This window comes from Girardinichthys multiradiatus, chromosome 15 (assembly GCF_021462225.1).
Source record: "Girardinichthys multiradiatus isolate DD_20200921_A chromosome 15, DD_fGirMul_XY1, whole genome shotgun sequence".
Taxonomy (NCBI): Eukaryota; Metazoa; Chordata; class Actinopteri; order Cyprinodontiformes; family Goodeidae; genus Girardinichthys; species Girardinichthys multiradiatus.
Genome location: NC_061808.1, coordinates 39,498,588 through 39,524,169, shown reverse-complemented (window position 1 = coordinate 39,524,169; position 25,582 = coordinate 39,498,588). Strand labels below are relative to the sequence as shown.

At 41.3% G+C, this 25,582-nt stretch overlaps 1 protein-coding gene across 4 annotated transcripts in view; it reads left to right on the top strand.

Annotated features, from left to right (window-relative positions):
• Positions 1–25,582, top strand: part of cfap206 (cilia and flagella associated protein 206) — a 69,754-nt gene that overhangs the window by 569 nt on the left and 43,603 nt on the right. For all 4 annotated transcript variants that reach the window (XR_007041914.1, XR_007041913.1, XM_047388931.1 and 1 more), the window contains exon 3: positions 20,498–20,588. Coding sequence is in view for 2 of the 4 variants with exons in the window: in XM_047388931.1 (XP_047244887.1) it covers positions 20,498–20,588 (91 nt within the window). In the remaining 2 variants the exon portion in view is untranslated. The remainder of the gene's footprint in view (positions 1–20,497; positions 20,589–25,582) is intronic.

The window sequence follows — 25,582 nt, the reverse complement described above, 5'->3', positions numbered from 1 at the left end:
TATACTTAAAAGCCCACTAAAGGATCAAATCTGCTGGAAAGGTTTTAAAACCCACATAGGCTGCATGTAAACACTTCCTGTACACTTGGATGACCTTCAGTCAACTGTTGGACTTTGTAGCACAACAGCAGCAGTAGCAACACCAATAATAAAAATAGTGCTCCAAACTGTGATATTGGAAGGTTCAACCAAATGCATTTTTTATACATGGAAAGCTGTTTTGATTAACTGTTTATTTAGATGTCAATACATATCAAATAAGGGTCTTACAATGATTGGTCTTGTTATGCTAGTTTTATTAAGTGGTTCAAACTGAAGGGAACCTTAACTTGATTTGTCCCCTACTAAGAATATTTCAGTGCATAGCTGAAACATTGAGTATTAGCAAATGTTGGAAAGTATGTCTTTTTGCTGTAAGGCATCGGGCTAACTGTGTCACAGTGCTGGGTCCCTGGGTTTTACTGGCAATAGCTAAATCCTTGTTTTGTTTGGATTGTGGTCAGTCAGTCACTCAAAGAGTTCAAATGAATTATTATTTTTCTTCTTTATTGGAACAGCAAAGGACAACTACAACTTTAAAATCTTGTCCCAGATTAGGCATAGGTGAGCGGGCGTATTAAGGTATACCAAGGTACCCCTTTTGCTGTAGTTTAAATTCCTTTTAATGCGAAATTGGCTGTATGGAGTAGAGCAGTGCAGAATCAACCCTCCCACATTAATACTTACACTGCTGGTAAACTGGCTTAAGGAAGGAAACTAAACGTTTGTCTTGTTTTGAAGAAGAAAGAAATACTTGTGCAGAAAGCTCTTTGGCTGCAGGAAACAGTCATGGAATGCAAAATGAAGAAGCTACACACATTTTTTACTAATATAATGCTGGTCTGAAGCTACAGCTGGCAAATTATAGCGACTGCAGATATTACCTTAACGCATAACCCAAAACATTAACCAGCTAATATTTGCAAATATAGAAGACGCTATTTATTATTCCTACTGGAAAATATTTCTTAGTGACTGAACACATGACATTGTCCATGTATATGACTTAGAAATAAAAATGAAAGTATCTCCTTGGAAACACAATAAAAGGTAAGCATTTCATATTGATAAGACAATATGTCAAAATTAACATCAAGCACATCCTCTACAATTTTTGGCTTCAGTACATACTACCCTTTAATGCACAACGGTCATTCAATTAAATTCCAATTTACAACACGTCATCTCAAGGCACTTTACAAAGTCAATTCAATAAAATCATACAGATTCCAAGTCAAATTCATACATTCCAATCAATTCTAGTTATCAAACAGTGCAATCAAATTGTTTATTGTTCTAATTGGTTAAAACGTTTTCTATCTTAGGAAACCCATCATGAGTCAGTGACTTGCAGCATTCACTCCCCCTGGATGAGCATGCAGAGACAGTGGACAGTCACTTGCATTGACTTTGCAGCAATCCCTCATACCGAACATGCATGTAGCGACAATGTAAAGGAAAACTCCGCTTTAACAGCAAGAAAAAATTATCTAAAAGGAGGAAATCATGAAAATCTCATAAAAATAAACAGAACTCAGACTAAAAAGAAAAATAAAACAATTAAATGTGGCTTACTGAACATAAGATCTCCCTCTTCAAAGACTTGTTACTAGTTAGTGACCTGATTTGTAACAATAAGATTGATTTATTTTGCCTCACAGAAACTTGGCTGCAGCAAGAGGATTATGTTACTATAAATGAGTCAACTCCTACTAATTATTAAAATTTTCACATTCCTCGAATTACTGGGCGAGGAGGAGTAGCAACCATCTTTCAGTCAGATTTATTGATTAGTCCCAGACCAATCAATAGCTACAATTCTTTTGAATATTTAATCCTTCGTTTTTCTCATCCAAATTGCAAAGCACTAAAACCTCTTCTGTTTGTTGTTTTGTACCGTCCACCAGGCCCTTTCTCTCAATTTTTTATCCGTTTTCAGACCTTTTATCTGATTTAGTGTTAAATACAGATAAGGTTATTATAGTGGGGGATTTTAACATTATGTTGACACTGAAAGTGTTAGCCTAAATATAGCCTTTCATGCTATCTTAGACTCAATTGGCTTTGCTCAAAACATTAACAAACCTACCCACCTTTGTCTTCATTCTCTGGACCTTGTGCTGACATATGGCATTGACTGTAAAGAAATAACATTTTCTCATAACCCTGTCCTGTCTGACCATTTTTTAATGTTATGATTATTAATCTGAAAATATTATTTAACGAGATCCCGGATACAAGCGGCTGAAATGAGCTTCCTCCGTAGGGTGGCCGGGCACTCCCTTAGAGATAGGGTGAGGAGCTCAGCCATCCGGGAGGGGCTCGGAGTAGAGCCGCTGATCCTCCACATCGAGAGGAGCCAGTTGAGGTGGCTCGGGCATCTATACCGGATGCCTCCTGGACGCCTTCCTTGGGAGGTGTTCCAGGCACGTCCCACCGGGAGGAGGCCCAGGGGACGGCCCAGGACACGCTGGAGGGACTATGTCTCTCGGCTGGCCTGGGAACGCCTTGGACTCCCCCTGGAGGAACTGGAGGAGGTGTCTGGAGAGAGGGACGTCTGGGCGTCTCTGTTGAGTCTGCTGCCCCCGCGACCCGGTCCCGGATAAAGCGGAAGACGACGAGTACGAGTACGAGTATTATTTAATATTAATATTTTATCAAATAATATTTCGGTCTGTTAAGGGTTTGTCCTGTGAATACCAGCCCAATAAGGCGATGGTATTAGGACAAAATACAGGTCCTTCTCAAAATATTAGCATATTGTGATAAAGTTCATTATTTTCCATAATGTCGTGATGAAAATTTAACATTCATATATTTTAGATTCATTGCACACTAACTGAAATATTTCAGGTCTTTTATTGTCTTAATACGGATGATTGTGGCATACAGCTCATGAAAACCCAAAATTCGTATCTCACAAAATTAGCATATTTCATCCGACCAATAAAAGAAAATTGTTTTTAATACAAAAAACGTCAACCTTCAAATAATCATGTACAGTTATGCACTCAATACTTGGTCGGGAATCCTTTGGCAGAAATGACTGCTTCAATGCGGCGTGGCATGGAGGCAATCAGCCTGTGGCACTGCTGAGGGCTTATGGAGGCCTAGGATGCTTCGATAGCGGCCTTTAGCTCATCCAGAGTGTTGGGTCTTGAGGGTCTCAACGTTCTCTTCACAGTATCCCACAGATTCTCTATGGGGTTCAGGTCAGGAGAGTTGGCAGGTCAATTGAGCACAGTGATACCATGGTCAGTAAACCATTTACCAGTGGTTTTGGCACTGTGAGCAGGTGCCAGGTCGTGCTGAAAAATGAAATCTTCATCTCCATAAAGCTTTTCAGCAGATGGAAGCCTGAAGTGCTCCAAAATCTCCTGATAGCTAGCTGCATTGACCCTGCCCTTGATAAAACACAGTGGACCAACACCAGCAGCTGACACGGCACCCCAGACCATCACTGACTGTGGGTACTTGACACTGGACTTCTGGCATTTTGGCATTTCCTTCTCCCCAGTCTTCCTCCAGACTCTGGCACCTTGATTTCCGAATGACATGCAGAATTTGCTTTCATCCGAAAAAAGTACTTTGGACCACTGAGCAACAGTCCAGTGTTGCTTCTCTGTAGCCCAGGTCAGGCGCTTCTGCCGCTGTTTCTGGTTCAAAAGTGGCTTGACCTGGGGATTGCAGCACCTGTAGCCCATTTCCTGCACACGCCTGTGCACGGTGGCTCTGGATGTTTCTACTCCAGACTCAGTCCACTGCTTCCGCAGGTCCCCCAAGGTCTGGAATCGGCCCTTCTCCACAATCTTCCTCAGGGTCCGGTCACCTCTTCTCGTTGTGCAGCGTTTTCTGCCACACTTTTTCCTTCCCACAGACTTCCCACTGAGGTGCCTTGATACAGCACTCTGGGAACAGCCTATTCGTTCAGAAATGTCTTTCTGTGTCTTACCCTCTTGCTTGAGGGTGTCAATAGTGGCCTTCTGGACAGCAGTCAGGTCGGCAGTCTTACCTATGATTCGGGTTTTGAGTGATGAACCAGGCTGGGAGTTTTAAAGGCCTCAGGAATCTTTTGCAGGTGTTTAGAGTTAACTCGTTGATTCAGATGATTAGGTTCATAGCTCGTTTAGAGACCCTTTTAATGATATGCTAATTTTGTGAGATAGGAATTTTGGGTTTTCATGAGCTGTATGCCAAAATCATCCATATTAAGACAATAAAAGACCTGAAATATTTCAGTTAGTGTGCAATGAATCTAAAATATATGAATGTTAAATTTTCATCATGACATTATGGAAAATAATGAACTTTATCACAATATGCTAATATTTTGAGAAGGACCTGTAGAAAGGAGTGAAACGAGCTCTGACATTATTGAACAGTATAAACTCTGCACACACATGGAATGAATTCACACAATTTCTTAAAATACAAGAATTTATTAACAAAAAAAAGTCAACTCAAAGTCAAACATATTTCAATTAACAAACTCTTTACTATGCTAAAACAATCTAACTAAACTACCAAGCAGAATTAAAGAATAACGAAGACTAATGGACTATGTACAATATAAACAAGTTGGTTAAAGATGGTTGAAAATCGTGACCAAAAGAGTGGTACAACATTACCATGCAATGTTTATGTTTGAGAACCAGTCTTGGAGTCTTGGAACTAACTTAGGCCATAATCAGCAAATGTTTAGACAACCATTCACAATGCAAGATCAGATAAAATATTATTTTAATAAAATAATGTTTTAAATAATGGTCCGCTGAATAAAACCAACCTTCTGGATGACCATTTCTCAACGGTGTCTCATTAGCTGCCTTTATTGAAATAATATTTGAAGAAATATTAGGGGAATATTTTGTAAAGAGCCAAATCTTTCTGGAGAAATGGTGCTTAATGGTGTTAACTTAGTTATCACATTGAGGAAAAGGATGTTAGGGACACATTATTTACTGGATTGAAAACTAACAACCTTCCTGTTAAATATTCTGTAGCAGCCAGCACGTGTTCTTACTGGTTAGCATTGAGCTAACAAAAGAAGCGGATAGCTTGGCACCAGAAACAAACATATACCTTTAAAATACGTCGGTTAACATAATGCAGTAATCCATGGCTGGGTCCCAACATTAATAACCTTTGAGTTTAATTTAACCGAGTACTCCACACCTGAAAGAAAATGTCATTATAGTTGATCATTATCAGACAATGCTCTAACAAGCTTTAAAGAATCTGTTCCACTTTTAATTTTCTCAATATCACAGAAAAACACAGTGGAGGGCAATAATTTTGTTTCTTCCCCTTCACAAATTGATTCTCTTGTTCATAGTGTTACTTCCTCATTGCGTGGTGCATTAGACAATGCAGCCCCCTTGAAAAAGAAGGTAATTATTCATAGGAGACTAGCTCCCTGGTTTAATTCAGAGCTGTGTACTTTAAAGCACAATGTTAGAAAATTAGATTGAAAATGGCACTCTACACACCTAGAGGATTCCTACTTAATCTGGAAAAATAAACTTCTGTTGTATAAAAAGTCACTTCGCCAAGCTAGAGCCACATATTTCTCATCATTAATAGAAGAGAACAATAATAATCCTAAGTTTCTCTTTAGTACAGTTGCTAAACTTACACAGTCATAGCTCTGTTGAGTCATCCATTCCCTTAGCTCTCAGCAGTCATGACTTCATGGGATTCTTCTTAAATAAAATTGATTATATTAAAAAGAAAATTTTTGACATACTCCCAAAGATAATTACACCATCTTCAGCACGTGAGACAACATTGGAAGTAACTGTCAGGTTCAAACAACCTAAAATACTTATAATCATAACAAAAAGAAGAGAGAGACAAAGAATTAGTTATTTTACTCACTGCGAGGAGAATGGACAGAGATGTGCTTTCAGTTACAAATCTCCTACCACTCTGAAAACCATCTGTCCGCACCTCTCTTTATTATCTTTGGAGGCTCCCTAGTTACAATGAACGTTGCTCTCTAAAGGATGGGAAAAACAGCTGCAAAGTAAACAGGTCATAAACACCATTATCTTGTAACAACACACTTCCACAGTCTCCCCCATCTTAAGATCAGTGTGTCTTCTGTTCAGCACAATCAGCCACCCTCTTTATGACACCCTCATCTGTGACTGCTTCCTTCTCAGCTCCACCTTTGATCCTTGCCTGCAGACAAACTCATCACATCCTTACTCACACATACATCATGAAAGGTTATAAAGATCAAATTGTAAAGTTAATAGAAAAGGAAAAAATATAAGATAAATCTATATACAATTATTCCAACAGTAACTGCAGAACCTGATCTGTGTTTGGACTGTTTTGATCCTGTGAAGCTTCCTGAGTTATCAGAAATATTAGCTTCATCTAAACCTTCAACTTGTATGTTAGACCCAATCCCAACCAAATTATTTAAGGAAGTGTTCCCTCTGATTACCCCATTTTAGATATGATTAATCTATCCTTAGTAAATGGATATGTACCACAGGCTTTTAAGGTAGCTGTAATTAAACCTTTACTTAAGAAACCCTTGCTTGATCAGGATGACTTAATAAATTACAGTTCTATATCCAACCTTCCGTTCTTATCTACAATTCTTGAGAAAATAGTTGCTAATCAAGAGCGTGAGCATTTACACAGCAATGATCTGTTTGAAGCGTTTCAGTCATGTTTCAGAGCTCATCACAGCACTGAAACAGCTCTGCTGAAAGTCACTAATGACATTCTCCTAGCCTCAGATAATGGACTTGTGTCTGTACTTGTCCTCTTAGATCTCGGTGCTGCATTTGATCCAGTCGATCACAATATTCTCTTAGAAAGGCTGGAATATGCTGTATGGATCAGGGAAACAGCACTAGGCTGTTGGCATCTTATTTGTCTGACAGATTCCAGTTTGTTCATGTAAATGATAAATCATCTTTAAACTCCAGGGTTAATTGTGGAGTACCACAGGGTTCAATACTTGGGCCAATTCTCTTCACTATATATATGCTTCCAATAGGTCAAATTATCAGGCAACATTCACCTTTATGCTGATGATACTCAGCTTTACTTATCCATAAATCCTGATGAGCCCAACAAGTTAGACAGACTACAAGCATGTCTTGAAGACATAAAAACTTGGATGACTCTAAATTTTCTGCTTCTAAATTCAGACAAGACAGAAGTTGTCATCTTTGGACCGGAGTCTTTGAAAGAGAAACTGCTTAGTCAATCACCTAACCTGGATGGCATTAAATTGACCTCCAGTAATGTAAAAAACGTTGGTGTTATTTTTGACCAGGATATGTCTTTTTAATCCCAAATTAAACAGGTTTAAAGGATTTCCTTCTTTCACCTCCAGAACATTGCCAAAATTAGAAATATCCTATCCAGGAGTGATGCTGAAAAACTAGTTCATGAATTTGTTACTTCGAGGCTGGACTCTCACACTGCAGGTTTACTGGTGTTTCCTAGAGTCTCTAGAAGTACAATGGGAGGCAAATCCTTTAGTTATCAGGCACCTCTCCTGTGGAACCATCTCCCAGTTTTAGTCCGTGAGGCAGACACCCTGTCTACTTTTAAGGCTAGGCATAAAACTTTCCTTTTTGATAAAGCTTATAGTTAGAGTGGCTTAGGTTATCCTGAGCTATCTCTGTAGTTATGCTGCTATATGCTTACGCTGCTGGAGGACATAATGACCACTTTTACTCTCTTCGCTACATTCTCACACTACTCTCCAATCTTGCATTATGTGCTGTTTGTTCAGCTTTTAACTTTATGTTCTCTCTCTTTTCTCTTCTTGGAAACTACACCTGGCCTGACTCAGGGTCTACCTATGACACCTTCCAGGAGGGGGGCATCGTCCAAGCTTCTGCTGGCAACAACTTAATGCTCACCCTCTACTGATGATCCACTTGGCCCTGTCTTTCAGTGTTTAACTCTTTCTCTCTCCTAGACATAGCTACTTACTGAGTTTTACTGTAACTAATTATATGTGCTCTCATCCAGACTCTAATCTTGAAAACTGGCTCAGAGTTGATCTGTTCTTTCTTTCTAGATGAAACGACTAAATGAGCTTCATCCATTTAACATTTACTTTTCCTTCCCATAGAAAGTACTCCTGGATCAGTGCTTCTGTGTTATTTTTGTGTCTCTGCTCTGTTCTCTCAAACCCCCAGTCGGTCATGGCAGATGGCCGCTCACACTGAGCCTGGTTCTGCTGGAGGTTTCTTCCTGTTAAAAGGAAGTTTTTCCTCTCCACTGTCGCTACATGCATGCTCAGTATGAGGGATTGCTGCAAAGTCAACGCCAGTGATGGTCCACTGTCTCTACATGCTCATCCAGGAGGAGTGAGTGCTGCAAGTCACTGACAGGATGCAATCTGCTGGGTTTCCTTAGATAGAAAAACTTTTAATCCAGTTTGAATAAATAACTGAATCTGGCTGCTCTGTTCAATGGTTAGGATTAATTGGAATGTATGTACCTGACTTTTGTGAATTGCCTTGAGACGACATGTGTTGTGAATTGGCGCTATATACAGGTCCTTCTCAAAATATTAGCATATTGTGATAAAGTTCATTATTTCCCATAATGTAATGATGAAAATTTAACATTCATATATTTTAGATTCATTGCACACTAACTGAAATAATTCAGGTATTTTATTGTCTTAATACGGATGATTGTGGCATACAGCTCATGAAAACCCAAAATTCCTATCTCACAAAATTAGCATATTTCATCCGACCAATAAAAGAAAAGTGTTTTTAATACAAAAAACGTCAACCTTCAAATAATCATGTACAGTTGTGCACTCAATACTTGGTCGGGAATCCTTTGGCAGAAATGACTGCTTCAATGCGGCGTGGCATGGAGGCAATCAGCCTGTGGCACTGCTGAGGTCTTATGGAGGCCCAGGATGCTTCAATAGCGGCCTTTAGCTCATCCAGAGTGTTGGGTCTTGAGTCTCTCAACGTTCTCTTCACAATATCCCACAGATTCTCTATGGGGTTCAGGTCAGGAGAGTTGGCAGGCCAATTGAGCACAGTGATACCATGGTCAGTAAACCATTTACCAGTGGTTTTGGCACTGTGAGCAGGTGCCAGGTCGTGCTGAAAAATGAAATCTTCATCTCCATAAAGCTTTTCAGCAGATGGAAGCATGAAGTGCTCCAAAATCTCCTGATAGCTAGCTGCATTGACCCTGCCCTTGATAAAACACAGTGGACCAACACCAGCAGCTGACACAGCAACCAGACCATCACTGACTGTGGGTACTTGACACTGGACTTCTGGCATTTTGGCATTTCCTTCTCCCCAGTCTTCCTCCAGACTCTGGCACCTTGATGTCCGAATGACATGCAGAATTTGCTTTCATCCGAAAAAAGTACTTTGGACCACTGAGCAACAGTCCAGTGCTGCTTCTCTGTAGCCCAGGTCAGGCGCTTCTGCCGCTGTTTCTGGTTCAAAAGTGGCTTGACCTGGGGAATGCGGCACCTGTAGACCATTTCCTGCACACGCCTGTGCACGGTGGCTCTGGATGTTTCTACTCCAGACTCAGTCCACTGCTTCCGCAGGTCCCCCAAGGTGTGGAATCGGCCCTTCTCCACAATCTTCCTCAGGGTCCGGTCACCTCTTCTCGTTGTGCAGCGTTTTCTGCCACAGTTTTTCCTTCCCACTGAGGTGCCTTGATACAGCACTCTGGGAACAGCCTATTCGTTCAGAAATTTATTTCTGTGTCTTACCCTCTTGCTTGAGGGTGTCAATAGTGGCCTTCTGGACAGCAGTCAGGTCGGCAGTCTTACCCATGATTGGGGTTTTGAGTGATGAACCAGGCTGGGAGTTTTAAAGGCCTCAGGAATCTTTTGCAGGTGTTTAGAGTTAACTCGTTGATTCAGATCATTAGGTTCATAGCTCGTTTAGAGACCCTTTTCATGATATGCTAATTTTGTGAGATAGGAATTTTGGGTTTTCATGAGCTGTATGCCAAAATCATCCATATTAAGACAATAAAAGACCTGACATATTTCAGTTAGTGTGCAATGAATCTAAAATATATGAATGTTAAATTTTCATCATGCCATTATGGAAAATAATGAACTTTATCACAATATGCTAATATTTTGAGAAGGACCTGTAAATAAACTGAATTGAATTGAATTGAAACCTCCAGCAGAGCCAGAACCAGGCTCAGTGTGAGCGGCCATCTGTCATGACCAACTGGGGGTTTGATAGAAGAGAGCAGACACACAACTTAACACAGAAGCACTGATCCAGGAGTACTTTCTATTGGAAAGAAAATTAAAAGGCAGTAGTTGCTCTTTTGGGGGTTTAATCTTGAAGAGAAACAAAGGTAAGCAGATACGCTCTGAGCCATTTGTTAAGTCTCGGGTATGAAAAAGAGCACACACAATCATAGTAAAAGCTCAACCTATATCTATGTCTATGAGAGATACAGGGTTAAACACTGAGAGACAGGGCCAAGTGTATCATCTGTAGAAGGTGCACATTAAGTTGTTGCCAACAGTAGCTTGGCCAATGCCCCCCTCCAGGAAGGTGCCACAGCTAAACACAGAGCCAGGCTAGGTGTAGCTTCGAGGAAGAGAAAAAAAACAGAGAGAACATAAAGTTAAAAGTTAAAACAACAGGAAATGGTGCGGCGCTGGTGGTGTAAGGGTTAAGCGCGCGACCATGTGCAGAGGCTATATTCCTCAGTGCGGCTGTCCCAGGTTTGCATCCTGGACCTAGCGACCTTTGCCGAATGTCTCCCCCTCTCTTTGCCCCTCTTTCCTGTCTACCTACTGGGGAAAATAAAGGCCTCTAGTGCCGCAAAACAAATATTAAAAAAAGAAAAAAGCACATAATGCAAAATTGGAGAGTAGTAGGATAATGGAGCACCTTTTATAGCAGCATAACTACAGAGATAGCTCAGGATAACCTAAACCACTCTAACTATAAGCTTTATCAAAAAGGAAAGTTTGAAGCCTAGCCTTAAAAGAACACAGGGTGTCTGCCTCATGGACTAAAACTGGGAGCTGGTTCCACAGGAGAGGAGCCTGATAACTAAAGGATCTGCCTCCCATTCTACTTTTAGACCCTCTAGGAACCACTAGTAAAGCTCCAGTCTAAGAGTGAAGTGCTCTGTTACGAACATATGGAACAATCAGATTTCTTATGTATTATGAAGCTTGATTATTAAGGCTTTATATGTGAGGAGGAGACTTTTAAATTACATTTTGCATTTAACAGGGAGCCAATAAAGCAAAGACAAAAAGAATAAATATGATCTCTTATTTTAAAGGAGACATGTGCTTTTGAATCTTTCCTTTTCACATTTAAATCATTCAGTTGTGGTCTATATAAAGTAGAACTACAATGCTTTGGTCTGAAATCCTTGTTATTGTAGCTCCACAGGGCCCTCTTTTACCCCTGTTCTGAGGTGCGTCTGAGAGCAACTTGTTTTGGGTTAGGGGTTAGCATGTCTCTTTAAATGCTATTGAGGCACTTCACACCCTGCCCCCTCCAGGAAAAAAGAACATTCTACTTTAATCCATTCGTCCATTTTTGTAGTTGGATAACAGTGATCCAATTAGATACAATAATATCTAGCAGCGCAAAAAGAAGACAAAAACAGCAAAAACAATGCAAAACTGTTTATGCAATAAAACATTTCAAAACATGTAGTATAGTTATGTCCTCAAGAAGCTAAAAGCCAGCACACAGGACTAACTTAGGCAGAAGGCACGATGCAAATGCTATCAAAACAATTGCCAGGATGTTATATCAACACACAATAAATTTAATGAAAAATAAAATTTAACCAGGCACTTCGAAGAGGTTCTTGTGGTGGGAGATGGTGTAATGAATTGTATGGGTTAATACACCCAAGAACCGAACATTTAGTTATCCTCTTGCAACTTCTGCATGCTTGAGCTTGGACTGCAAAATCAGAGCGAGAAAGAAAGATGGCGCATATGCAAAATGGTAGCTAAAAGTCCATGACCTTGTTTAGCTGTTCCACAGCAAATACTGTGACGTAACACTTAAAAGAATTTAACAGAGAATAGAGAAAACAGATGGATTGAAAAATACGACCCAAACAGAATATAAACATATCTACGCAGCACCTGGAGATACAATATTTTTACTTTTCTGCATTCCTACAGACTCCAGGTACACAACAAAATATATTTAAGGGCTAAAAAAGTGAATTTTGCATGATTTGTCCCCTTTAATTTAAATCTGAACTCTTGCTGCAGCATTTTTTTTATCAGCTAAAGGCTTTTAACTGCATTTTGTGGACGTCCTGATTGTAAAGAATTACAATAGTCCAGCCTTGAAGTAACAAATGCATGGACTAGTTTTTCAGCTTTGCTCCTGGGAAGGGTATTTCTAAAACAAGGACATCCTGGAAAACCTTTTAATATGGGATTTAAATTATATGTCCTGGTCTAAAATAACACCAAGGTGTTTTACTTTATTACCGGGGGCTAATTTAATGTAGTCCACATTAATTGATTTAATAAGCAGTTTCTTTTTCAAAGACTTCGGTCCAAAGATGACAACTTCTGTCTTGTCTGAATTTGGAAGCAGAACATTTAAAGTCATCCAAATTTGTATGTCTTCAAGACATGCCTGTATTCTATCTAACTTGTTGGACTCATCAGGATTTATGGATAAATATAACTGAGTATCAACTGCATAAAATGGGAAATTTATCCCATGCTGCCTTATAATTTTACTTATCGGAAGCATATAGTAAAAAGAATTGACGCAAGCACTGAGCCCTATGGTACTCCACAAGTAACCCTGGAGTTCGAAGAAGATTTATCATTTACATGAAGAAACTGGAATCTGTCAGACAAATACGATTTATACCATTCTAGTGCTGTTCCCCTGATCCTTACAGCATGTTTCAGCCTGTCTAAGAGAATATTGTGACTTTATCAAATGCAGAACTGAGATCTAACAGGAAAAGTTCAGACACAAGTCCATTATTGGAGGCCATGAGACTGTCATTAGTGACTTTCACTGGAGCTGTTTCAGTGCTATGATAAGCTCTGAAACCTGGCTGAAACTCTTCAGACAGATCATTTCTGTGTAAATGCTCACACACTTGAATAGCAACTACTTTCTCAAGAATTTTATATAAAGTCTACCTGCCCTTTGTTGCTCTTTGGTGCTGTGGACTGCAGGCCTTCTGCTGTTCTCGCCACTCTTACAAATGTACACTTCCAAGCCATTTAATCACTGCTACCTTGAAAGCCTGCGGTAGATATCTGTTTATTAAGGATAGATTAATCATATCTAAAATGGGGGTGGTAATCAAAGGGGATACTTCCTTAAATTATTTGGTTGGGATTGGTTCTAACATAAAAGTTGAAGGTTTAATAGTTTTTAATAACTCAGAAGGCCCAACGGGATCAAAATAGTCCAAACACAGATCAGGTTCTACAGTTACCTCGAATGCTGTCTCACTTACTTAGAATGGAGTAATCATGTTCGGGAGGATGCCAATAATTTAACTTTTCATAGAATGAATTTTATTTAGAAACATTCCCATATAGTCTTTACTGCTGACAGCTGGGGGAATGAATGGCTTAACAGAGCTATGACTGTATAAGTTTTGAAATTGTACTCAAAAAGAACCAACGATTATTCTTATTCTCTATTAATAATGAGCCATAAGCTGATTTAGTGGGTGAAACAAATTTTTATACAACAATAGACAATTCTTTCAGATTAGGTAAGACTTCTGTGTGTAGAACGCCATTTTCTCTCAAATTTTCTAACATTGTGCTTTAAAATAAGCAGCTCTTATGAATAATTGCCTCATTTTCCAAAGGTGCTACACTGTATAATACTCCAGGCAATGAAGAAGTAAAACTATGAACAAGAACATCAATTTGTAAAAAGGAAAAAATTATATCGCTGCCCTCCACTATATTTTTCTGTGATGATGCGGAAGTTAAAAAGAAACAGTTTTTTAAAAGTTGTTATAGCATTGTCTGATAAAGATCTTAAATAATGAAATATTGAAACATATCATAACTTTTATGTGTGGAGTACTCAGTTAAATTAAACTCAAAGGTTATTAAACATGGTCAGATAGGACAGGGTTATGAAGAAATACAGCTATTTCTTTACACTGAATGCTGTATGTTAGCATAAGATCCAGAGTATGTAGACAAAAGTGGGTAGGCCTGTGGATGTTTTCAGTGTCACATGTAATTTTATATCTGGTACTCCCACGCAAGGGGATGTACACTCCCTCAGTGTTTATCAGTAGTCTATATGTCACCTTTCTGGTGTCTATCTGATAGAGTGTGTAATAGCAGGTGTCCAGTCCTTCACCTAAGTGTTGCTGCAGCATTCTACTCAACCTGGTTACAGACTGTTCCACAATCAAACCCAATGTACTAAACCTTATGTCAAACAGTAAGTCATTTGTCCTTGTAATTTATGTCGAGAAGGACTCTTTTCCATATACTAAAAAAAAGTGAAAACATTAGACTTTATACTTTATCATTAGGGCTGCATAGTGGTGCAGTTGGTAGCACTGTTGCCTTGCAGCAAGAAGGTCCTGGGTTCAACTCCTGGCTGGGGGTCTTTCTGCATGGAGTTTGCATATTCTCCCCGTGCAAGCATGGGTTCTCACTGGGTACTCTGGCTTCCTCCCACAGTCCAAAGACATGCCTGTTAGGTTAATTGTGAATTGTAAATGAGTGTGTGCATGGCTGTTTGTGTGTTGCCCAGCAATGGACTGGCAACCTGTCCAGTGTGTACCCTGCCTCTCGCCCATAGACTGCTGGAGATAGGCACCAGCTTCCCTGAGACTCACTATGGAAGAAGTGGTATAGAAAATGATTGACTTTATCATTATAGTGTGTGTGAAAACTCATCTATAAGTAATAATAAGAAAGATTATTCCTAACATGAGCAAACCCAACTGATTAGCATTAAAGGGTATATTTAGACTATCTCTTTCAATAAAAACTTAAATGTTAAAATCCCCCACTATAATCACTATATCACTTGTTAACACTAAATCAGATAAGAAGAATGAGAACTGGTCTAAAAATGTAAAAGGGCCTTACTTTAAAAGGAGGATGATACAAAACACCAAACAGAAGTGGTTTTTAGTGCTTTGCAATGATGAGGATAACTAAGGGTTAAATATTCAAAAGAATTGTAGCTATTAATTGGCCTGGGACTAATCAATAAATCTGACTGAAAAATGGTTGCTACTCCTCCTTGCCCGGTATTTTGAGGAATGTGAAAATTTAAATAATTAGGAGTTGACTCATTTATTCTGTGAGACAAAATAAATCAATCTTATCACAAATCAAGTCATTAACTAATAAAGTCTATGAAGAGAAGGATCTTATGTTCAATAACCCACATTTAATTGTTTTATTTTTCTGTTCAGTCGGATTTGTGTTTATTCTTATGAAATTTTCATGGTTTGCTCCATTTCGATTAGTTTTTAATCTATTCGATTTTGACCGCGAGCAAGACCTTTCAAGCTGCAGAGAGGTGTGTTAACCTACAACTCTGCTTCCTGGTCTGGACCCTGGATTGTCAGAGTTTTGGAGAACTAATACATTCAGCTAGATTCCTAGAAAGAGGAGCTGCTCTGTCCAGAGTGGGATGGATGCAGTGGCTCCAAATCAGACCACATTTAACCCAAAATGTTTGCCAGTTATCAATGTAGCCCAAATCATTTTTAGGACACCACCTAGACAGCCACCGGCTGGAAGACAGCATGTGGCTAAACATGTCATCACTGGTCAGATCACGGAGGGAACCAGAGAAAACTATGGAGTCTTACATTTTGGCAAACTTGCACACCAAAGCAACTCTAATTTTAGTGACCCCTGACAGGCGTAACCAGGTGACGTTACCGCCAGCGTGAATTACAATGTTATTGGATTTACACTTATCTTTAGCCAGCAGTTTCAGGTAGGATTTGATGTGACCCATTCTGGCCCCTGGCAATCGTTTAACTATGGTCGCTGATGTCTCTATTGCCAAGTTTCTGACTATGGAGCTGCCAATTCCAGAGTCTTCTCAGCAGGTGTGTAATTGAGCCAGAAAAATCTGTTACAAATGTGGATGGGTTGGTTTTGACCTGTGGGCTGGAAATCTAGGACTATTACTTCTACAGGTCCTTCTCAAAATATTAGCATATTGTGATAAAGTTAATTATTTTCCATAATGTCATGATGAAAATTTAACATTCATATATTTTAGATTCATTGCACACTAACTGAAATATTTCAGGTCTTTTATTGTCTTAATACGGATGATTTTGGCATACAGCTCATGAAAACCCAAAATTCCTATCTCACAAAATTAGCATATCATTAAAAGGGTCTCTGAATGAGCTATGAACCTAATCATCTGAATCAACGAGTTAACTCTAAACACCTGCAAAAGATTCCCGAGGCCTTTAAAACTCCCAGCCTGGTTCATCATTCAAAACCCCAATCATGGGTAAGACTGCCGACCTGACTGCTGTCCAGAAGGCCACTATTGACACCCTCAAGCAAGAGGGTAAGACACAGAAAGAAATTTCTGAACGAATAGACTGTTCACAGAGTGCTGTATCAAGGCACCTCAGTGGGAAGTCTGTGGGAAGGAAAAAGTGTGGCAGAAAACGCTGCACAACGAGAAGAGGTGACCGGACCCTGAGGAAGATTGTGGAGAAGGGCCGATTCCAGATCTTGGGGGACCTGCGGAAGCAGTGGACTGAGTCTGGAGTAGAAACATCCAGAGCCACCATGTACAGGCGTGTGCAGGAAATGGGCTACAGGTGCCGCTTTTGAACCAGAAACAGCGGCAGAAGCGCCTGACCTGGGCTACAGAGAAGCAGCACTGGACTGTTGCTCAGTGGTCCAAAGTACTTTTTTCAGATTAAAGCAAATTCTGCATGTCATTCGGAAATCAAGGTGCCAGAGTCTGGAGGAAGACTGGGGAGAAGGAAATGCCAAAATGCCAGAAGTCCAGTGTCAAGTACCCACAGTCAGTGATGGTCAGCTGCTGGTGTTGGTCCACTGTGTTTTATCAAGGGCAGGGTCAATGCAGCTAGCTATCAGGAGATTTTGGAGCACTTCATGCTTCCATCTGCTGAAAAGCTTTATGGAGATGAAGATTTCATTTTTCAGCACGACCTGGCACCTGCTCACAGTGCCAAAACCACTGGTAAATGGTTTACTGACCATGGTATCACTGTGCTCAATTGGCCTGCCAACTCTCCTGACCTGAACCCCATAGAGAATCTGTGGGATATTGTGAAGAGAACGTTGAGAGACTCAAGACCCAACACTCTGGATGAGCTAAAGGCCGCTATCGAAGCATCCTGGGCCTCCATAAGACCTCAGCAGTGCCACAGGCTGATTGCCTCCATGCCACGCCGCATTGAAGCTGTCATTTCTGCAAAAGGATTCCCGACCAAGTATTGAGTGCATAACTGTACATGATTATTTGAAGGTTGACGTTTTTTGTATTAAAAACACTTTTCTTTTATTGGTCGGATGAAATATGCTAATTTTGTGAGATAGGAATTTGTGGTTTTCATGAGCTGTATGCCAAAATCATCCGTATTAAGACAATAAAAGACCTGAAATATTTCAGTTAGTGTGCAATAAATCTAAAATATATGAATGTTAAATTTTCATCATGACATTATGGAAAATAATGAACTTTATCACAATATGCTAATATTTTGAGAAGGACCTGTATGTACCGTCACCCAGTCGACCTGATGTCCAGGTTGTGTGGGCTCTCCTGGAGGACCACACTGGCCAAGGGGCCTCGGCTGCATCCTGGTTTTTCAACAGCATGGAGCCTGGTAACTGTGCCTGTTATACAGGCATGTCATGTTGCTAGCCTGGCTCTCCTAATACCACTTGTTCTTCTGACGGCCGACTGTATCTGCCCACCCACTGCCAAAAAACACACAGCTAAGGAGGGAACTCTTGCTTGGGTGATGAGGGAAATCCTGCTCGCACTGATCTCATTTACGCTCGTGCGGATCTCAGTTATGCTCGCGGGTTTTTGGCAGTGATATGCCACCATAGCCGGCCCTCGCCTTCGCCTACAAAAATGCTACATTTGTTACATATACCATTATCACGAATAGGAGGAAGAGGAGTAACTAAACATCTGACAGACACAGTAGGACAGAGGAGACTCAGAGAGAGATGGAGAACCAATAGAGACAATGTTTAGCCATTGGAGTCTGCAAAACTAAAAACAGCACCCTTGGCACTGCACTCTGTTCATCCAGCAGAGTATGGCACAAAAGAGTTGGAGTTTTTTAAATAACGTGTGTAATCTCTAAGTTTTTTCAGCATTTTTTTTTTACATATCCTAAAATAAACAATAGAACTAAACCAAATATAGTTTGACAGGGAGGAAAAGAAAAAACAATGAAGAGAAACTTATGAAATGTCCCTATTATATACAGAACAGTGTGGAGCTTGTGAAGTAGTTCTGTTTCCACATTTACCACCTGCTTTCTGCTCTGTCTAGAGCAGTTGGATAGATATCCTGTCTCTCTAAACTGCCAGAGTATTTGTCTCCGCACACTTGGGTCAAGGTTCAACAAATTTCAACCTTGAAGTGAGTACAGCAAGCAACTTCATGCTGAGAAGGGAGCTGCACTCCGCTCAGCGCAGCAAAAGACAGTTGTTGCGCAGAGTATGCAAGACCAATGAATGGATTTCAGAGAGCAGTGGAGCTTCTGACACATTTGGTCTGAAAAACCCTTAATGATTACATACAGTGGGGAGAACAAGTATTTCATAAACTGCCGATTTTGCAGGTTTTCCAACTTGCAAAGCATGTAGAAGAATATTTTATCATAGGTACTCATGAACTATGACGGAATCTAACAAAAATGTAGAAGAAAACAGTGTGTGATTTTTAGGTAATTATTTGCATTTTATTGAATGACATAAGTATTTGATACATCAGCAAAACAAAACTTAATATTTGGTACAGAAACCTTTGTTTGCAATTACAGATATCAGACGTTTCCTGTAGTTCTTAACAAGGTTTGCACACACTGCAGCAGGGATTTTTGACCTCTTCTTCATGCAGATCTTCTACAGAAGTCAGATCTTCCATAGATCTTCCTCAGATCCTTTAGGTTTCAGGGCTGTCGCTGGGCAATACGGACTTTCAGGATTTTGATTGGGTTTAGGTCTGGAGACTGGGTAGGCCACCTTGAGATGCTTCTCACGGAGCCACTCCTGTGTTTCCCTGGCTGTGTGGTATGGGTCGTTGTGATGCTGGAAGACCCAGCCATGACCCATCTTCATTGCCCTTACTGAGGGAAGGAGGTTGTTGGCTAAGATCTCCCGATACATGGCCCCATCCATCCTCCCCTCAATATGGTGCAGTCATCCTGTCCCCATTGCAGAAAAGCATCCCCAAAGAATGATGTTTCCATCTCCATGCTTCATGGTAGGGATGGTGTTCTTGAGGTTGTACTCATCCTTCTTCCTCCAAATATGGAAGTTTAGACCAAAAAGCTCTGTTTTTGTCTCATCAGACCACATGACCTACTCCCATTCCTCCTCTGGATCATCCAGATGGTCATCGGCAAACTTCAAACGGGCCTGGAAATACATTGGCTTGAGCAGGGGGACCTTGTGTGCGCTGCAGGATTTTATTCCATGGCGGCGTAATGTGTTACTAATGGTCTTCTTTGAGACTGTGGTCCCAGCTCACTTCAGGTCATTGACTAGGTCCTGCTGTGTAGTTCTGGGATCATCCCTCACCTTCCAAAGGATCATTGATGCCCCACGAGGTGAGATCTTGGATGGAGCCCCAGACCGAGGGAGATTGACCGTCATCTTGAACTTCCATTTTCTTATAATTGCGCCAGCAGTTGTTGCCTTCTCACCAAGCTGCTTGGCCATTTTCCTGTAGCCCATTCCAGCATTGTGCAGGTCTACTATTTTATCCCTCATATCCTTACCCAGCTCTCTGGTCTTGGTCATTGTGTAGAGGTTGGAGTGTATTTTATTAAGTGTGTGGACAGGTGTCTTTTATACAAATGACAAGTTCAAACAGGTGAAGTTAATACAGGTAAAGAGTGGAGAACAGGAGGGCTTCTTAAAGAAGAACTAACAGGCCTGTGAGAGCCAGGATTCTTACTAGGTGTTAGGTGATCAAATACTTATATCATGTAATAAAATGCAAATTAATTACTTAAAAATCACACAATGTGATTTTCTGGATTTTTGTTTTAGATTCCGTCACTCATAGCTGAAGATTACCTATGATAAAAATTTAAAACTTCTACATGCCTTGCAAGTGGGGAAACCTGGAAAATCTGCAGTGTATCTCCCCACTGTACAGTTAAAATGTCAAGACAACCAATCCTACTCCAGCCTGATGAAAAGTTCAAACCAGGTGTTTCTTCTCTGTTTGTCCTTTCTCTTTGACAGCTTTGCTTGGATAAACTTACCATGGAGTACAGCCCAGGTCTTGACACAATCAAAATGCAACTTTACTTTGACATGAATTATACCTCTCGAAGTAAGTAACACTACTTTTTAGATTGTCTACAGGATGCTCTAGAATTTTTCTCATGGGTCACAATTCTACATATCTTCTTAGTTATGAATTTAATGAAAAGTGTTTAGATTAAACACTTTGTAATGTTCTCACAGTGAAAGTAAGCCTGTATGTTGAAATTAAGAACTGCTAATGCTAATTTCTGTGTCCTGGTTTATATTACAACAGGGAACTATTTCAATTTGTCAAGACTCAATTAAATAAATGTTATAGCATTTAATTGGTATTGCAAATTCTTTATTTTTTAGCCTCTAGAGATTTTTTGTCTTAGGTTTCAACGTGTGTTCTTGCTATCAGTATTTTCCAACATTAGATTGACAGGGGCTTTGGGGGTTAAGCCTGGAATGTTTTTCAAAAGCCTTGGATCTTTTTTCCTTGTTATTATTAGAGTTGAAAAGCAGTCTCGTCAATTACAATATGTGCAAACCGTCCAAAAATGGAGCGCATGCCGGAACTACCCTCATAAACTTGTGGTCGGCCGCGCGCGTTTGTGTGTAGGGGTCTAGTCCTAAACTGCACGAGCGGCGCGCTCAGTGTTGGCACTGTAACAGCACACAACAACAGTGCGCAGCCCGACCCGCAGGCAGCATCTCCCATCGGCTCATTAATTCACGGTGGGAGGCAGAACAGAGAAGTAAGAGATCAGACTAACACAATCTAACGTTTTACTGGTTGCTAGTGGTCACGTACTAAGTGTAAACAAACCTGTCATGAAAGATGACTCTCATGGTTTTATGGATAGATTTGACCCACATGCAGAAAGCAATCAGGAGACCAAATGATGTTTACAAAGGTTTATTTTACAGGGAACAGGTATTGGGAGTGACGGGAGTTCACGATCCGACGGACCGTCCAGACAGGGTGACCAAGCCGGTCCAGGGTGGGCGGTGGGGGTTCGACCGGAGGGTTTGGAAGCGCTGGAAAAAACAGGTTTAACCTGGGAGACATGAAAAACAGGGTGCACACGCAGGCTAGGAGGTAGACGAAGGCGAAGGGCAGAAGGACTGATGATGGATTCAATGGAATAAAGACCAATAAAGCGGGGAGACAGCTTCTTAGAAACCGCTTTAAACGGTATGTCCTTAGAGGACAGCCAGACCTTCTGGCCAGGATGTTATGCTGGAGCCAGCCTCCGTTTACGGTCGGCATACCTCTTGTTCTGGTCCACAGTACGGAGGAGAGCCTGGGATGCTGTGGACCAGAATGTTTGGCACCGACGGACATGGAGGCGAACAGAGGCAACTGCGATGTCCTTTTCATCTGCCTGAAACAAAGGTGGTTGATATCCAATAGAGGCCTCGAAAGGTGACAGTCCAGTAGGAGAGGAAACATGAGAGTTAATGGCGTACTCGGCCCGGGGCAGGTACGTGCTCCAGTCTAAGGGATCAGAAGCAGATAAACATCTGAGAATAGATTCCATTTGTTGATTCATGCGTTCAGTCTGTCCGTTGGATTGTGGATGATAACCCGAGGTTAATGTAGGTTTGGCCCCTAGAGCGGAGCAGAACTGTTTCCATACTCAGGAGGTGAACCGAGGCCCTCTGTCAGATAATATCTCTAAGGGTATGCCATGAAGGCGAAAAACTTGCTGTACCAAAAGTTGAGCTGTTTGAAAGGCTGACGGAAGTTTATTCAACGGGATGAGATGACAAGCCTTAGAAAAACGGTCTACAATGGTGAGAATAGTAGTCATACCTCTGGAGATAGGCAAACTGGTGACAAAATCCAAGGCAATGTGAGACCAGGGACGTTTAGGGACACTGAGTGGTTGAAGTAAGCCAGATGGTGGTTGATTTCCAGTCTTCTGCCTAGCACAGATGGAACAAGCTTGAACATATTCTTTTACGTCACTATGTAAAGACGGCCACCAAAACCTTCTAGCAATGAGAGAAATGGTCCGGCTGACCCCAGGATGTGCTGAGAATCTGGCAGTGTGAAACCAACGGATAAGCCGGAACCGGACAGAAGAAGGAACATAAACCCTATTAGGAGGACCAGTGCCAGGGTCAGGTTCAGGATCAGGCGCTTGGCCTGATCTACTAGTCTCTCTATCTCCCACGACAAGGTTCCAACAGTCCAGTGGGAAGGAATAATGGTTCAGCCTCTTTAACTGAGTCATCCGGGGAAAACTGATGGGACAAGTCATCGGGCTTTAGGTTCTTAGAACCAGGTCTATAGGAGATGGAAAGGTCAAAACGAGAAAAGAAAAGAGACCAGTGTGACTGGCGCGGATTCAGTCTTTTAGCAGACTGTCAATAAGCCAAATTTTTATGATCAGTCCACACTAACACAGGGTGTTTAGCACCCTCTAGCCAATGCCGCCATTCCTCCAGCGCCAGTTTGATGGCTAGAAGCTCTCTGTCCCCCACATCATAATTTCTCTCAGTGTTCCTTAGTCGTCTGGAGAAGAAGACACAGGGATAGAGCTTACCATCTACGGTGGATTGTTGTGAGAGTACAGCTCCTACACCCGTGTCAGAAGCGTCCACCTCTAAAATAAATTGTCGAGAGGAGTCTGGGTGAATCAATAATATGGGAGTCTGTGAGAATCTCTCTTTTAGTGTGGCAAAGGCCTTATCTGCTTCCCGAGACCAGGAGAACAAAGTCTTGGTAGAAGTAAGAGCATTGAGGGGGGCAGCCAGCAGGCTAATGTTCTTAATAAACCTGCGATAAAAGTTCGCAAATCCTAGGAAGCGCTGGAGCTGTTTGCGGGAGTCCGGGACGGGCCACTCAAGGACAGCGTTTATCTTCTCTGGGTCTGAGTGAACCTGTCCACCCTCCAAAATATACCCCAAAAAGGTTACTGAGTCTTTATGAAAATCACATTTCTCAGCCTTTACAAACAAGCGATTCTCCAGCAATCTCTGTAGAACAAGGCGCACATGCTGACAATGTTCCTTAATGTCCTTTGAATAGATCAAAATGTCGTCTAGATAGAAGAAAACAAAAACATTCAAAAAATCTCTGAGCACATCATTGATGAGAGATTGGAAGACCGCAGGTGCATTGCAAAGTCTGAATGGCATCACTAAGTACTCGAAGTGTCCCAAGGGTGTTTTAAATGCATTCTTCCATTCGTCCCCCTGGCGGATCCTAACAAAATGATAAGCATTCCTGAGGTCGAGTTTAGTAAAAACCCTGGCACCATGAACTGGCTCAATAGCCGAAGAAAGGAGTGGAAGTGGGTATTTATTCTTTACGGTTATCTGGTTTAGTCCTCTATAATCAATACAGGGGCGAAGAGAACCATCTTTCTTACCCACAAAGAAAAACCCGGCGCCTAAGGGAGAAGAGGATGGGCGAATGATTCCAGCCATAAGGGACTCGTTCATATAATTTTCCATAGTCTGACGTTCTGGTCCAGAGATATTGTATAGCCTACTAGTCAGTAAGGGGGCTCCGAGAAGTATCTCAATGGAACAGTCATATGGTCTGTGTGGAGGCAAAGTTAATGCTTTAACTTTACTAAATACCTGCTTTAAGTCATGGTATTCAGTAGGGACAAGAGACAGATCAATATTTTTACTCTCATCTAAAATGACGTCGGTAGGTTGCGGGGGTACGGCTGACTGAAGGCACGAAGAAAGACTGCTTATGGACCAGGACTCTACACGACACTCAGACCAACTTATATGTGGGTTATGTTTCTGTAGCCATGGAAAACCTAAAACCATAGAGTTCAGAGCGATGGGGAAAACAAAGAAGGATATCTCTTCTCTATGGTTTCCTGATAATAACAAGGTTAATGGCTTGGTGCGATGGGTAACCTGTTGGAGTCTGTGCCCATCCAAAGCTGATACTAACTGGGGTGAAGGGAGAAGTTCTGTCTCAATCTGAGCTTCCACAACCAAACTCTGATCAATAAGATTCTGTTCACTCCCGGAATCAATTAAAGCTGAGAGATTCTGAATATGACGTTCAAATATTAAGGACGCAGGCAAGCTAAGTCTGGGGGCAGTAGGATGGTTTAAACGGTCCGCCAGTTTCCCCCCGTTTACTGGCGGACCCACCCTTTTGGCCCAGTAGGACAGACAGGGCAGCTAGCAAGAAGATGCTCGCAAGAGCCACAAGAAAAACAAAGATTAGCCTGACGGCGTTTCTGTCTTTCCTCAGCCGAGAGGTGAGTACGCCCAATGTGCATGGGCTCCGGCTCAACGTTTTGGGTAGGAATGGGTGAACGGACAGCTAAACGAACCTGGTTATGGCCTTGTATCTTACTGGCACTAAAATCTTGTCAGGATCTCTTCCTCTCTCTTATGCGGTTATCAAGTCTGGTGGCTAGATTTATTAACCCATTAAGAGTCTTAGGTTCATCAATCACAGCAAGCTCGTCCTTAAGGGGTTCGTTTAGACCCTAAAAAAACACTGTTTGGAGAGCACTGTCATTCCACCCAGAAGCTGCGGCTAAACTCCTAAAGTCAATTGAGAAATCAGAAACTGATTGGCCTCTCTGCTTCAATGACCAGACTCTTCGGGCTGTTGCAGTCTGATCCACTTTGTTGGAAAAAACTTCTCTAAACTCACTCTCAAAATCAGAGAAAGTACAGCCAAAATCGCAGCAATTGTTAAAGCGGGCCCTTAGGAAGCAAAGTATTGGTAAGCCGAATACAATCCTCGTGGCTAGGAAACCCTTTCCCCAATAGCAAAACATCCAGGTAGATTAGGATTCTTCAAAGGTTAGGTCTGATATAGTAATCCAGTCTGCAAGAGGCAAATACAAAATTACTAAAAGGTACAAAGACAAGCGTAGACAAACTATGGCTGGAGTCAATACCACTGAGGGCAACACTCTGGCCTGAACTGCTGGTGGCAATCATCTTAAATACCCTCCAGGGATGATTAATGGGAACACCTGCCACCACTCCTGACGACCACAGAGCCACCTAGAGGCCAAGCACAGAGAAACAACAACAACAAAAGCACACAGATCCTGACAATGACAGCGCTTGTGTCCC